At 40.5% G+C, this 15,736-nt stretch overlaps 1 protein-coding gene across 2 annotated transcripts; it reads left to right on the forward strand.

Annotated features, from left to right (window-relative positions):
* The first annotated feature begins 1,395 nt into the window (after positions 1 to 1,395).
* Positions 1,396 to 15,361, forward strand: daxx (death-domain associated protein). 2 transcript variants are annotated; one of them, XM_049602709.1, is made up of 11 exons: positions 1,396 to 1,709; positions 3,521 to 3,791; positions 4,277 to 4,729; positions 5,641 to 5,772; positions 5,904 to 6,020; positions 8,914 to 9,145; positions 10,134 to 10,312; positions 11,137 to 11,299; positions 13,068 to 13,620; positions 14,360 to 14,495; positions 14,862 to 15,361. In XM_049602709.1, the coding sequence occupies exons 2-11, from the start codon at positions 3,546 to 3,548 to the stop codon at positions 14,919 to 14,921; spliced, it is 2,271 nt and encodes a 756-aa protein (XP_049458666.1). In that variant the 5' UTR covers positions 1,396 to 1,709; positions 3,521 to 3,545; the 3' UTR covers positions 14,922 to 15,361. The 2 variants fall into 2 exon arrangements, with proteins under 2 accessions (XP_049458666.1, XP_049458665.1); XM_049602708.1 differs by having other exon boundaries at positions 1,396 to 1,705.
* Positions 15,362 to 15,736: the final 375 nt, after the last annotated feature.

Genomic DNA, 15,736 nt, shown 5'->3' on the forward strand with positions numbered 1-15,736 from the left:
AATGATCAGGACAGTAAAATCAATATTAGACGAAACTATCTAGACCCACAAATACATATTATTGTAAATATAGAGAATATGATGTGTGTATATTCTGACTTTTTTTTGTTTGTTAAACCTGTATGTGCATTTGTGCATCATAGTAGTAATAATCTTTATTGTCCCTGAATGTAAAAATTGGCCTTCAGTTTCACAGGATGGTTAAAACACATCATAGTTAATCACAATATATACGATAGATAATAAAACATGCACAGTACAGACAACAATAGTGAACATGGTCCTCGTGTGAATGGTGTTTACCTTTTTAGTGAAGTTACTGCATTTGGTATGAAAGACTTTTTTGTAAATGTTCTTGATTGTTGCAGCTTGCAGTCTCTATAGTGTTTCTGAGGGCAGTTTTATGAATTCTTATAAAGAGGATGAACAGGATCGAACACAATTTGTCAGACTTTTGTTTCACTTGTGTTTTCTCGTAGTGCTCTGATCACATGTTGGTAGAAATGATACTCCAACAGCCTGGGCTAATGAAAAATTAAACCTACATAGAAATGTGAAGGAAATGGTACAAAGTTCTGCAGAAGGGAAAATTCAAAATTTGTGTCAGAATTAAGAAGTCGTAATTAAAGTCTGCATTTGAAGTGAAATAAATACAATTTCTTAAAACATGCTGGTTCCAGTTTCCTGTTTATATGATTGTCAAAACCTGCTTGGAAGGCTTGGAAGTATTTCTGCATAGTGGCTGCTGTACTTCCATAGCTGTTAGTCAAACGCAAGATAGCATTAATGTGAACAACTGCAACTTCCGGTTTCTTTTTCAGAATAAGACTACATGGCGAACGTTTTTTTTTTTTTGGAGTAATACCCAACTAAGACTAAGTGTTTGAAGAAACAGACAATATACAAAGTAATGAAGTAACAGATGAAACAGAGCTGCTTAATCCCAACCTCTCGCCAGATAGTTATTTATGTCTTTATTATTAAGTAATTAATAAATGCACGTGAACTAACGTTATAAAAAAGCTTACAGGGTATGCAGATAAAACATGTTATATTTTTAATATAGAAATAAAAATATTTATGTGTATTTGATTTTATGAGATTAACTGAAAACGCAAAACGGCTCTTTTTTTTCAATTTTTATTTTTTGATTATGTCAAGGTAATGCACTTGCCTTAAAGTCGGCGTTTGAAATTATCGGTAATGTAATTTTAAATTCTAATATTTTCATTCACTTCCTCTTGGATGTAGATAAATCGGCGTTTAAAAAATAAAAAACAAACATATTATCACTTGTACTCAACGGATTATGTCACCCAATGGGGAACAACATTACTGACCGTAGACCATCTATCAACCAATCAAAGGTATAGTTGTTGACACGACTTGAGCGGTTACACTTTCGACAAAGAGAGTCGACAGCATAGCGAAGTTAACGAGCTTGTGCTAAACAGAAAGTCGGTGGGATTAAAATGAGGTTTTAAATAGTATCGCGGATTTGTTTGTCTCGTAAATTGTCATAAAATACAACATACGGGCTTTTCTTCTGGTTCGCTATTTTCTTACTTAGCTGACTTACTTGGTCACAATGCTAACTAGTTAGCTAATGCTAACGTTAGCTAACTCGAAAACAGAATTTTTATAGTGCAACGAAGTGGGACATCATCCTCTTTTGTCGTCCTGCCAAACAGCTTATAAACAAGAGGTCGGTATGTATGAGTGTGCAAACCTTTATTTCCTGACAATAGCTGTGGTTTAATTTGCCATCTGTCTGTAATGTAATGTGTCATCAAGCTTGGGTCACGTCGCTGTCCAGTTTCACTTACAGTTACTTGACTGTCACGTTTCCTAAACCGACAGACTATGTAATGCTAATGGCTTCTTTGCTTGCCCAAGAATTATTGTGTTAATACGGGACCCTAACTGGTGTGGGACATATGGAACTCCTGATTATGGGCAGTGGTAGAAACGTTACTAAGTAACGTTACATTTACACAAGTACTCTGCTTAAAGGGAAACTACACCTATTTTCAAAATTCATACATGTTTTTCCTATTGTCAAAGACAGGCCGAAATTATTAGTCAGCATAACCAACTCTTTTCCAAATCCGAAAACTGAGGGTTAAAACTCAAATTTATGATGTCATATGGTATAAATGGTGCATTCCATTTGTACTGGGAAGTCGGATTTTCAGAGTTCCCAGTTGGAAATTTCAACTGGACCCTTACATTGAATTTCTAATTCGGAATGCTGGAGGAACTTCACCAATCCCGACCTCAAAATCCAATATGGTTGCTCTGTGCATCAACAGTAGTGAAAACTGCAGTAACATACTGTTTATCAGCACTTCTGTATTATTTGTGTCTCAATAAAATAGTCATACATTCAGTACTGTCCAATTTGTAATTTGTTTGTATGAGCAAAATACATTGTAATCTGATGTTATCAACAATGGCTAACCAGGCTTGAATTGGTATATCTTACAACATTAACTGTTTTCTGACTTGTACCGAAACTCAAGCCCCTTTTACACTGCCAGATTTTCCGTGAATGTTGGGCTGTTTTGCCGGCAAGCTGTGAGCGTTTAGACACACAGGGCTGGATTGGCGAGTTTACCCGAGGTGCCCAATTTTCCGCCTTGTAGGGTAGACATATTGGCGGAACCATTTTTGTTTAAACAGACAGAGGCAGCTTTCCGCAACGGGAGGGGCTGTTGAAGACTTGTGGGAGGAGCTGTTGATGACATCGCAGGTGTGACCCACTGGTGGGGGATAAACAGGAAACTGCTGATAGCAGGAATTAGTGAGCAGCTAGTAGCAAGAGGGAAACACAAACCTGACAGACACTGTAAAGATGAGCAACTGGGGAGACAAGGAATTGCGCGCCCTCCTTGTCCTCGCAAACAAAGAGGCCATTAACTGTCAAATGACGGGGACGGTGAAGAACGGGCTGACTTACAAGAGAATTGCCGAAGGACTGACCAGCCGCGGCTTCCCTCCCACGTCACTGTTTACGTCACACGCTGAGCTACACGTTTTGTTACTTGCTCACGCCCCCCATTGCCCCGATCAATCACAAGAGCAATACTTACTTCTCTGGTTTCTGGCTTTGACAGAGAGTTGCTTATGTTCACAAATATTGATTGAACTTTCCTTGTCCATGGAAATAGCATATTGGATTCTGAATTTAGGTGGCATTCCCCTTTAAGTACAATATTGAAGTAATTTTATTGAGTATTAACACTTCATTCTACTTTTCACTTTCACTCCACCACACTTTTAAAGCCAATATTTTTCTATATACTCCATTCCATTTTTGTGACAGTCTTATGTACTAGCAGATTGAGATTGTTATACATCAGTCATCAGCCGTCAGTACTGTTACAAACCCACCACATCCCTCATGTTCCACCAGAAAACTGCAGATTTTTACACTGTGTGATCTTCAGCATCCTGCTGCTTATGTGACATCTTGTATTTTCAGTTGCGCTCATCAACATTCTCCCTGTTTGTATTTCAGTAAGCAGAAATTGCCAACATTTTGCATGGCGGTGGCTTCTGCCTCGATGGCGGATAAGATCATAGTCCTCGATGATGATGATGACGATGAAGAGGAGAATCTTCCAAAGTCCTGCTCTGCCTCCACCTCGTCCTCTCAACATCAAGCCAAAAGTGTCTCATCACTCAAAGCTCAGCAGCCTACCCCTACCCACATTACCCAGTCACCTTTTGCCTCAGCGAAGAAGCATACGCATGTTCTTCAGGCAGAGAATCAGAGGTTGTTCACTGAGGTGAGCTTACATTAAGCGGCATAAGCCAAAGTGGCTGGGATATACTTGTATGAGTAAAAACTTGAGACAAATGTCAATTTCAAAGTATATTAGCATTTGGCCGGTAGCTGTACTATTCTTTAACACATACATTAATAATTAGTATACACATTGGAATTACAGGCTCCCTTTTGAAGATGTCATGAATCCTATTCCAATGTGCTAATACCCTTTTGCTCTTCATTGCATTGATCTTTGTACCTAGCACCTGACTCCCAAAAGTTTTTGTAGATATGCAAACATCCATCTTAATTATTGACAAAAGTATTACACTGAAGAGCTGTAACTACATTGACAATAAATTGAAACTGGGTGTGAACTGGGAAAACCTGAATCGCAATGTGCTGTTGCTGTATGTGTTCGTATTTTTCTTTTTCTTTCCTTGTTTCCCTAGTCTGTCACCATGCCTTCTCCGTTTTCATGTTTTCTTCTCTCCTTTCTCCCAGTTTGTGGAGTACTGCTCAGCTCTCACCCAGGACTGCCCGGAGGTCTTGACCTTCCTCCAAACCAAGCATGCCAAGGCCTCTCCGGACTATCTTTCATCCGTGGAGTTTAGGAACACCTTGGGACGATGTTTGACTCGCGCTCAGGCCAACCGTTCCAAAACCTTTGTCTTCATCAATGAACTGTGCACTGCACTCAGGCAGCATGCAGCCAAGAAGAGGGTGATACTCACCAAGGCTGAGCCTGGGCCTTCTACCTCAACATCAAATTCTGTACAGGTTACCTCTGATATGGCAAAAGGGGAAGACGAGGCTAAAGTTCAGATGGATGAGAAAGAGAAAGGGGTGAAACCAACAGTGGAGGATGAGCAACCTTCCACCTCAGGGCTGCAGGAGGGCAATAATAAGGAGGTACAGGAAGCAGAGAGAAAGGCAAAGAGGGCATCCAGGAAACAGGTTAGTGTTGAACACTACTAAGCCTGACTATTTATTTATTTATTTATTTAGCTGATTAGGATTGCAACATTGTGAGCTTAATAATCATCTCAGATAGTATCATGTTTCATGGTATCACATTATATGGTATTACACAGTTATTGTGATTATTTTTAGTTACAGTTACCCTACAGCAGGCATGTCCAAAGTTCATCAGTCCATGGACTGATTTTTAACAGTCTGTAGTGAACAAGCGAGTTCACTATGTAATTTTTTTCTGTTTACTTCATGATGGCAGGACTATCATACAGTTTGTAGACAAAGTTTGGACACCCCCTGCCTTAAAGACAGTAAAGTGTAAAAGAGTAAAAACAGGGGTGTTTTGTTTAAACAAACGCTTTATTATAATTGAGACATGGAACAATTTTTCTAAATAGAGGTTTGTGTAAAAAGTCTGACAAGCAGTCGAAGAGGAACGGAGATGTGCAGGTGAAATTCTAGTATGAAAAAAGTTATAATCAGGTGGATAATATAGGCGGAAGGAAAGGTTAAATGATCTTTAAACAAGGGTAGTAATTTGTGAGTGTGCTCTCATTTCAGTCAGCTCACTGTGCAGTAAATGGGCTTGTGATAATTTTTTTTTTGTTTTTAATGCCCACATAAAGGCATTATAATCAGATTTTGATCAGTTCAACCTAATGCCATAATGCTATTAGTACCTCACTAAGATGTAATCCTCACCTGTTCGTACTTGTTAGCTTAGAAATTATTAATCAATTACAGCTAATTCCTCTGCCGTCTTTTTCCTTTCATCCTTGGCATACAACTTGAGAAATAAGCACAAACATCCAGGTTTATATGCCTAAACTTATGATGACAAGTCTGTGTTGGCAAACACCTAACCCTTCATATCTGTTGTCAATTTCTTTCAGATTGCGTACCTGGAGAACCTATTGAAAGTGTACAATGATGAGATCCACCGGCTGCAGCAGGCCGAGCTGAGTTTAGATGACCTGGAAAATGAGGAATCTTTATACATCCAGGAACACAAGCTCAAACGCAAGGTTTGGCTGGAGTTTGATGCAGCATGGGTGTCCACTGGTTATAAACACTGCTGAAAGCTGTAAAAAGAACCATTGGCTTATTCATGACAGCTAGTCTCACCTGTTTTTCCTGTTGTCATCTTCTCTTTCAGATGATGAAGATTTATGAAAAGCTGTGTGAACTGAAGAACTGCAACACACTAACAGGTCGAGTCATTGAGCAGAGGATCCGCTACAATAGCACTCGTTATCCTGAGATCAACAGGAAGGTGAGCTGCTAGTTGTTGGTTCAAACTATTGCAGTGTTCTGGAAAGTAAGAGGTCGGGTAAAACTTTGTGTTTACTATTAGTGTTACTGGGTTGTTTTACCTGAGTCCTGCTTCCACCCAGGACTACATGCAAATCTGACTCTGAAAGTTAGCACAGATAACAATAAGTATACAATTACTATATGATACCTGTTAACTCTAACCACATAGAAATCCCATAGTAAGTTTAAGTAGTGAATAGGCACGTCATGATGCCAGAAATGTAGTAGTCGTTACCAGTATCAGTGAAATTTACATTTTATTATTAATCCCTAATGATCTGCCTCCAATGCAAAGAACTGGTTAATGTGGGTTCATGAGATTTTTGTGGTTGAAGAAACCTTACGATATAGCTTACAATATATTGACATACAGTACAGGCCAAAAGTTTGGACACACCTTCTCATTCAATGCGTTTTCTTTATTTTCATGACTATTTACATTGTAGATTCTCACTGAAGGCATCAAAACTATGAATGAACACATGTGGAGTTATGTACTTAACAAAAAAAGGTGAAATAACTGAAAACATGTTTTATATTCTAGTTTCTTCAAAATAGCCACCCTTTGCTCTGATTACTGCTTTGCACACTCTTGGCATTCTCTCCATGAGCTTCAAGAGGTAGTCACCTGAAATGGTTTTCCAACAGTCTTGAAGGAGTTCCCAGAGGTGTTTAGCACTTGTTGGCCCCTTTGCCTTCACTCTGCGGTCCAGCTCACCCCAAATCATCTCGATTGGGTTCAGGTCCGGTGACTGTGGAGGCCAGGTCATCTGCCACAGCACTCCATCACTCTCCTTCTTGGTCAAATAGCCCTTACACAGCCTGAAGGTGTGTTTGGGGTCATTGTCCTGTTGAAAAATAAATGATCGTCCAACTAAACGCAAACCGGATGGGATGGCATGTCGCTGCAGGATGCTGTGGTAGCCATGCTGGTTCAGTGTGCCTTCAATTTTGAATAAATCCCCAACAGTGTCACCAGCAAAACACCCCCACACCATCACACCTCCTCCTCCATGCTTCACAGTGGGAACCAGGCATGTGGAATCCATCCGTTCACCTTTTCTGCGTCTCACAAAGACACGGCGGTTGGAACCAAAGATCTCAAATTTGGACTCATCAGACCAAAGCACAGATTTCCACTGGTCTGATGTCCACTCCTTGTGTTTCTTGGCCCAAACAAATCTCTTCTGCTTGTTGCCTCTCCTTAGCAGTGGTTTCCTAGCAGCTATTTGACCATGAAGGCCTGATTCGCGCAGTCTCCTCTTAACAGTTGTTCTAGAGATGGGTCTGCTGCTAGAACTCTGTGTGGCATTCACCTGGTCTCTGATCTGAGCTGCTGTTAACTTGCGATTTCTGAGGCTGGTGACTCGGATGAACTTATCCTCAGAAGCAGAGGTGACTCTTGGTCTTCCTTTCCTGGGTCGGTCCTCACGTGTGCCAGTTTCGTTGTAGCGCTTGATGGTTTTTGCGACTCCACTTGGGGACACATTTAAAGTCCGGACTGACTGACCTTCATTTCTTAAAGTAATGATGGCCACTCGTTTTTCTTTAGTTAGCTGATTGGTTCTTGCCATAATATGAATTTTAACAGTTGTCCAATAGGGCTGTCAGCTGTGTATTAACCTGACTTCTGCACAACACAACTGATGGTCCCAACCCCATTGATAAAGCAAGAAATTCCACTAATTAACCCTGATAAGGCACACCTGTGAAGTGGAAACCATTTCAGGTGACTACCTCTTGAAGCTCATGGAGAGAATGCCAAGAGTGTGCAAAGCAGTAATCAGAGCAAAGGGTGGCTATTTTGAAGAAACTAGAATATAAAACATGTTTTCAGTTATTTCACCTTTTTTTGTTAAGTACATAACTCCACATGTGTTCATTCATAGTTTTGATGCCTTCAGTGAGAATCTACAATGTAAATAGTCATGAAAATAAAGAAAACGCATTGAATGAGAAGGTGTGTCCAAACTTTTGGCCTGTACTGTATTTCCTTCGCTGTTGTTGTTGTTCAGCACTTGTACATGTAAGATTTGACAGTAAGTTCTCCATGGTAGGCCATTTGTCCAGTGCCTTGTTAAGCTTTGAAGCAAAGTGTAAATACACAGTGTTCCCATTGCAAAGAATTAAAAACATGAGCTGAGGTGGGGCGTGTTGGTAGGTCTTCTTCTTCTTCTTCCTCTTTTTCTTCTTCTTTTTTTCCCTCTTCCTCTTCTCCTTCCTCTTTTTCTTCTTCTCCATCAACGTCATCGGGCATTCAATAGCAGACTAGAACACTTGTAGGCGTATATGCTGCTCTGTCGGAGCTGGAAGAATTGCATCCCCAGTACCTACAGTACCGGACAAAAACAAGCATCATTACATTTTTGGAATGTTGGCATCGACTGGTACCAAAGTATCAGTTCTTGTGACATCCCTAATAATGAGCTCTTACCCCCTCAGGTATGTCTTGAGCTCAGGAATATTCATTTTACGTAGGCTGTTGACCCTGGGTTCCCCAGGTTGTCCCTAGACTCCCTATCATCTACCATGTTGAATCTTGAGTGTAAAAACATTACAGCTAACCTCGATCTTGCATAAAGGGGATTATTATAATGATCATTATAAATATTTTTTATTTAGGTTTTCACAAACATCTAGGTACAATACAAAGCAGAACACCTAACAATAATTTGATATAAATCAGTACGATCTAGTGATGACCCAGGTAAAGTTATTTATATCATATTGTCAGTAGTTTAATCTTACATTTTTTTGAACCAGGAGGTTAGGGGGAGCTGTGTCATTCAGCATCATGTGGGTTATTCTGACATGCTCCTGATCTGATATCCTATGTTCCCTCCTCCTGTCAGATTGAACGTTTCATCAACAGCCCTGAGGCGCAGAGGAACCCTCCAGATTACCAAGACATCCTTCAGCAGGTGCTGCGCGCCAATGTGCGCCACAACCTGTGCCTGAGCCGAAAACAGCTAAACCAAATCGCCCAGGAGGCTTTCAGAGAGACAGGGAGCAGCCTACAGGAGAGACGTCACCTGGACCTGGTGTACAACTTCGGCTCATGGCTCACTGACCCCTACAAGCCTGGTAAGGCTTCAGGCAGGAATATTAGTTTAGTTAACTAACAAACAGTGAATACATCACAAAATGCACCCTTATTCTGTTTTGGACCAAAGAGAACAAACCTTTTTGGGCACTTCAGTAACCATCCATTGTCCCATGCAGCATGCAAGTATGGAAATAATTGTTAAACCAACATGAAAATGCCTAGGACTTCATGGGTTTAGAGGTGGATAAATGTTGACACTTATTTTGGTCTGTTAAGGCCCAGACACGCTAAACTGTTATTAACGAATTAGTGGCAGCAGAGGCTGACTGTTGCGTCACATCATGTTGCCTACATCTTGGCCAAACAGTTGCCCCTAACACACCCCGAAGACTACATAAAATAGCCAACTAGCACACAAGTTCAGTGCCTACCTAAGAAGAAATAACTCTCCGTACCAGCAGGCAGTGGTAGTCTGTATTCCTCATTCAAAAAGGGAAACCAGGAGACGGACAGGACGGATTCAAGATGCTAGTTAGCCAGTTAGCACATTACCAACACAACCCAATGTCAAAAGAACAAAGAATATTCACCATGCACTAGCAAAACAAACCCCACAAACAATAATAAACGGTTTCAGCTAAAGTGCTCAATGGCTAAGAAATAGTCCTACCTAATATAACAAGCTTGTTTTGATATTATGCGCTCTTGAGCTGACCATTGGCTTGGTGGGTGTGGGCCCTTACCAATTCAAAAAGATAAAGCATGTATAAAATACAATATATGTAAATAGAAACATGATTTGTACTGTTTAAAGAGCTAACCTGTCTTCAGATTTTACAGCCTTCAATAAAAGTGTAAAAAAAAAAAGAGTAACACAGCTCCTAATTGATATTTCTTGCTTGAAGCTTATCTAACTTAATTTATTGACCCCTCCGTTCTTGCTCTTGCCTGTTCCTCTGTTTTTTTGTCATCATCAATCCCTCCTCTCACCTGCTGTTCCTCTCTTTTCTCCACCACCCTCTAAAGCTGCAGACCCAGCTCTGTCAGACCCCTCACTGCTGAGGCGGCTTCGGGCAAACAGAGAAGAGGCTCTGTCCCGTCTGGAGGAGGTCATCACCAAGTACGCCGTCAAACAAGAGGACACGGAGGAGCAGGAGAGGGCCAAACGACAGGAGAAAGACAAGGAGAAAGACAAGGAAAAAGAGGTATGACAGCATCTTGGGAGGGGGGAAAATCCTCACCGGCGTGCTCTGCTTTCAGTGTTTGATAGGCATGGGATGGGCTGCGCTTTAAGAAATTGTCCCATTTTTGTCTTCTTTTCTGGTGTGGAAGTCAGAGAGATACCACACTGAAGCAAGGCAAGACTTGCACACAGAACAAAAAGTTGCAGAGCTGTACAGACAGTGAAAAAATGTGCATAGAGTGCAAAAAGTGCAGACGTTTCAGTCCATGATTGGACTTTCCTCATATTTGTGTATAAAACACAAATGTCTTAGGTGACAGATCTTCTTGTCGACACATGAATACACCGTAGTGGTACAATTGTTAAATCCATCTGAGATTTCAACTGCATTCCTTCGCAACAACATTGTATAAATGCTATATAGAAATAAACACTCCCATAATATTTGTTTGATGGTGAATGACCTACCTCACAGCAAGCAAGATTTTCATAGCTGTCAGAAATAAATGTAAACCAGTGGCTGCCATCAGATGAAAAAAAATGCATTGGGAAAATGGTCAGTAACTTGTAGTAAATGGCATAAAACTCATATGAAAGAACACTGCCTTGCTACTTCAAACAGCAAGACAACAGCCACTACTGATGGGGGTTGGAAAACAGGAATCTGAAATGTATCATAATTTTGTTTCACTTAAATGAAAAGTGTTGCCTGGTGTGGGGCCAACACCTGACTGTCTCTGACAGTTATTTATTAATTTATTTTTCATTCTTGTTCCATTTTTCATGCTCCCTTCCATTGCCCCTGGCTATCTGGTCCTGTCTGACCCTCACACATCTTATTTTCAGGCCCACAGATCAGAAAATGGAGAAGAAAATAAAGAGGTGAATGGAGTGGCAGAGGAAGAAGAGGAGGAGGAGGAGGAGGAGGAGGAGGATGACGAAGAAGATGAATCATCAGACCCAGACATTGAGGAAGAGATCCAGGCCAGCACTCAGCAGGATGGACCAGGTTAGAGCAGAGATATGAATTCAATTTTTTTCTTTCTGAAATGCGAAAGTGTTGATGGTGAAGCTAGTGTTGGTTTTCCTGCCATTGGTAAACAGTGTCTACATATTTCTAAAACATAATTTGGTATAGTTTTCAACAAGTAATTATCTTCAAGATGGTTTATTAAAGGGCTCTACAATTTCGGCTTGTGGGGACAGTAAATGCAAAGAACTTAAACTGAAGCAGAAGGTTATGAGTTGTGCCTATATTTCTGGAAGTAATAAAATAATAACATGGAGGCTCTGTAGTCTGAACCAAATCAGCAAAGTCACATATATACTAGGGGTGGGGGAAAAGATCAATACAGCATAGTATCGCAATATTTTTGTGTGGCAATATCATATCGATGCCAAGTGTCATTAAAATTAACATAGTACACATAGTATACTTTTCTCAATTTCTTTTTCAGTCCAAAGATCCGTTTTGTTACAGTGAAAATGACTGAGGTGAGATAAAAAAGACTTTATCTTGTTAGATAAAACGAATGCTGACAAAATTATCCTTTGGGTTTATAATTAGCAGTTGAAAAAAAGGTAATAAATCACAATGTATCGCAATAACCATTTTCCATTACCTCTTGTGTCTGCGCCAAGTCAAGCTAAGCCACGCCGATTGGTTTTTCCATTATCAGTTTAGACAGGCCGTGCCATGCTGAGCTGCGCCAGAGATGGACCTTCTCTAGAGTAGGTCCAAAAGCTGGCCGCCCTCAAGCAGGTAGTGGTGACGTCTCGCCAACAGCAACCAACCCCCTGTGACCCCCGTTCTGAAACAAGCCGTGTTTATTGTGAGACTTGACTCACCAGAGAGAAAGGCTTTTTAAAAGGTCTCTGTGTTTTCAGCTCTCAGTACTTTTGCAGCTTCTCACTGAATCTCTCTTGTTGGAGTTTAGTTTCTCTCCTGCAGCCTGTTTTTACTTAAGATATATGCTTTATTTTAGGGTTTTATGTTCACTCTGTTGTAATGGAAATGCAAAGCTCTGCAGTGCTAGGCTGGCTGCCCCAGCCAAACTAAATGAAGCCAATTCAGTCCACTATAATGGAAAAAGGGTATCTGTCCCCACACTCAGCACCCTGCCCCCTGTGAAACACCCCAAGCCATAAAAGATGGCAAAATGCAGACCGTGGTCTGTCACACTCAAGATGCCCATGCTAGTGCAACAAAATACCTGCAAGCAAAAAGCCAATGCGAGTAATTTATTAATGTGGGTTGTGCAAAAAATGTACAGACAACAAAAATAAACACTCAATGAAATACAGTTCATTCAGATAACAAATGCTGCACTGGAACAGCAAACACTGGAGAATACTCCTTTAAAGGGACAGAGAAATTCCCTTGAGACAGTGAGAAGGGCAAAAATACTGATTTTTGTAACTATAAAGTACTTGAAGTGCGCATTATGCACTTTATATCTAGAAAAAATTAGAAGTATTAATTGATGTGGATTGTGAAAGGGGGCAAAAGCATTTGTTTAAGACATTCCTATCCGTCACTATTACATTGCGCAAATTAACAGTTACTCCATAATGATAAGTTAAAGGGAAAAAAAGTCTCCTTCCACTTTGTGAATGTCTTATTTAGAATGCCTCCATTAGTGATGAATATCTCCTGGGCATCTCTGTGGCATATTTTCATTATGCACTTTCTTTCACTTGATTGGTAAAACCCTGATGACAGGGTGCCAGAGACCTTGAGCAAAGATTTCATTACATTCATTTCCCACTTTCTATAGACGACGATGAGAACGAGGACGACGACGGCAACGAGGCAGAACCAGCCTTTGATGGTACCAACAAGGACGATCAGATGGATCAGTTGTCAGGAAGCGTTTCTGCAGAGCAGGAAGGAAGTGTGAAAGATCAGCATGAGGAGCCAGTCACAAGTGGGCTTAGTCCTCTTTCTGATCAAAGCAAGTCCCAACTGTCTGATATCCCGTCCCCTAGACAGAGCCCATGCCAATCACAGTCAATGCAGACAGATGACCAGACAACATTGTCTAATGGTAACCATGCAGGATTAGAGGAGCCTGTGGATTCCTCCAATCAAGTTTCAGTTGTGCTGGTAAGCACCAGCAAAGTTAGAAAGGACCCTGCGTCACCGGCAGCAGCCAATGGGGTGTCTCAGCCCCTGTCACCAGTGGTTATTGTAGAAAATCGTGACACACTCACTACCAATGGCACGTCACCGCCACCCAGCATCAGAGCCACAAGGAGCCAGAAGAGGAAGAGGGAGGACATAACATCAGAGAAGTCCCGAAATACAAAGCACATACTCATCGATGACAGGTACTGTAAGACTCTGTTGGTGGTAGATTAGGACATAAATCTATTTAATATTGTTATGGTAATATCTGACATATAATGAACACATGTTCATGTATTTCTCATAGTAGGTATAAATCCATTTTAGTACACTTAATGCGCATGTATCGGTGTATTGACAATCTTGGAACCCATCCACTATTGGTCTGATGATGATTTAGCCTCTGCAGGCAATGACTATAATTTCAGGGGTTCTGGTGTAGCCAGCAGATATCCGGTTTTGTTAACTTAAACTTTAGTAATTAAGTTGCTCCGAGTCCTCCTGACTGTGCTCATTGTGTGTGAGCAAAACACTCATTAATTTAACCATTTCCAGACATCTGTATTTCTCGATTGATTTTCACCAAATAATGGACTTTGATCTTGTCTAGTTTTTATCCCTTAAATCAGTGCTGTGAACACCTTCTCTCACCTATGAACTGTTAGAGTAGGTTGAAAAAGTTTCTCAAACTCAGCCTGGGACTTCATAGTCAAGAAATGGCAAATCTGAATTTACAATGCCAGTTTTTAAGTTCTGCTTTAGGTCAAAGCTCACGTAAAATGTTAGATGTAGCTCTAGTTCACTGAAGTTTTATCAGAGAAGTCTGTTTTTTTTTGTTTTGTTTTGTTTTTTGTTGATCTACTTCTACCTCTTCACTTCTCTCTCCATGTTCTTGTCCCTCCATCCCACTCTACATCCACGCACCCATTGTTCCCTCCTCAGTGAGACAGACATTTCTCTGGATATGGGCGTTTTCAGCTGCAATTCTCCACAGCAGGTAGAATCAACCCGAGCAGACACTCCAACCCAGGAAATGGTCAGCAGCTCACAGTCGACACCGCCTCCCAAGAAAAACAAGGTGGGGACACACAGAGAGATGAGAATCACTGGTGATCGTAGTGATGGTCAAAAGCTGGATCACAGTTAGGTTTCTAGATTGACAGAAAGGTTTTCAGATTGAATGTTCCTGTCTGCCTCAAACAAACAAGGTCCTTTTTAAAGTGTGAACAGCTCAGAATATGCCTTAGAAAAACAAAAACGCACCTCAGTTAATGATTGTGCTCCAGACTTCCTCAAATTAAGAGCAGAATAAAATAGAATTTCATCTCTCACAAATGGTATATTTTATAAATAAAAATGTTGATGAATATTAAATCTAATTCTATTATTACATATACATAGTGCACATTTTCTAATCGTGCACTTTTTTTTTTCTTTTCTCCAGGTCAATGTGGCCACCCAGTGTGACCCGGATGAAATAATTGTCCTGTCGGACTCTGAATGACCTCCCACTTTAATGCAAGATTCTTCCACATCTCACCTGTATTCTGGGACAGATCTCCTGAAAGATCCATTTCTAAGGACTGCCTTGTCTGCTATCTTGTAAGAAGAGGAAAAAGGCTAACATTACTGTTCTAAATGTGATCTAAACAGCCATTTGTGGCTGTGGAAGATGGGGAAACTATGAATTTAGTACCTCACTTGATTACATATAACCAAGCCAAGACAGGTGTTTTTGTAAAAGACTTAAATAAAATAATTGTAACCTAACATTTTAAAGGAAGCTGTTTAATCAGGACATGTTTTTTTTTTTTTTTTGGAAAATCAAGGAGTCCTTCTCTTCTGCTATGTGTACCAGAAAATACAGCTGTATTTTTCTTTATCTAAGCAGAGAAACATTTGGGCTATTCCAAACTCAGAGATTAAAAAGAAAAATCCTCTTGGGATGATTGTCCCTCCGTTCAAAGTTTTGTTAGTGTGGTTTGGGTTAGAAACCAGTGCCTAAAAACATGAACTGTGCAGCCGGACAGGTGGCCCAGACAGGGAGTTCTGTTTTCACAGACACATGACTGGCAAGGACTTAAACTCACCACCAGTTTGTTTACATTTTTATATTTCAATTGCTTTTTTCCCCATAAAGGAGAGTGGGTAGTGGTGGTCTGAACAAAAGGAATTTTAGATGATTGTTTAACTTGGAATTTATGGTGTGTGCATCGAACCAGTGAACTGTGTGGTGGTTTGTACTCTACTGTTAGCTACGTGTGGACTGCAGCACTGACAGTGGGCAATGACACTTTAAAATGTTACCTTTTTATGTTT

Source organism: Epinephelus fuscoguttatus, linkage group LG17, assembly GCF_011397635.1.
Source record: "Epinephelus fuscoguttatus linkage group LG17, E.fuscoguttatus.final_Chr_v1".
Taxonomy (NCBI): domain Eukaryota; kingdom Metazoa; phylum Chordata; class Actinopteri; order Perciformes; family Serranidae; genus Epinephelus; species Epinephelus fuscoguttatus.

Excerpts from the sequence above, each read along its gene's own strand:
- daxx (XM_049602709.1), top strand. The coding sequence starts at position 3,546 with ATGGCGGTGGCTTCTGCCTCGATGGCGGATAAGATCATAGTCCTCGAT. Across the intron at positions 10,313-11,136 it reads AGAAAGACAAGGAAAAAGAG|GCCCACAGATCAGAAAATGG; the intron begins GTATGACAGCAT and ends TCTTATTTTCAG. Across the intron at positions 13,621-14,359 it reads CACATACTCATCGATGACAG|TGAGACAGACATTTCTCTGG; the intron begins GTACTGTAAGAC and ends TTCCCTCCTCAG.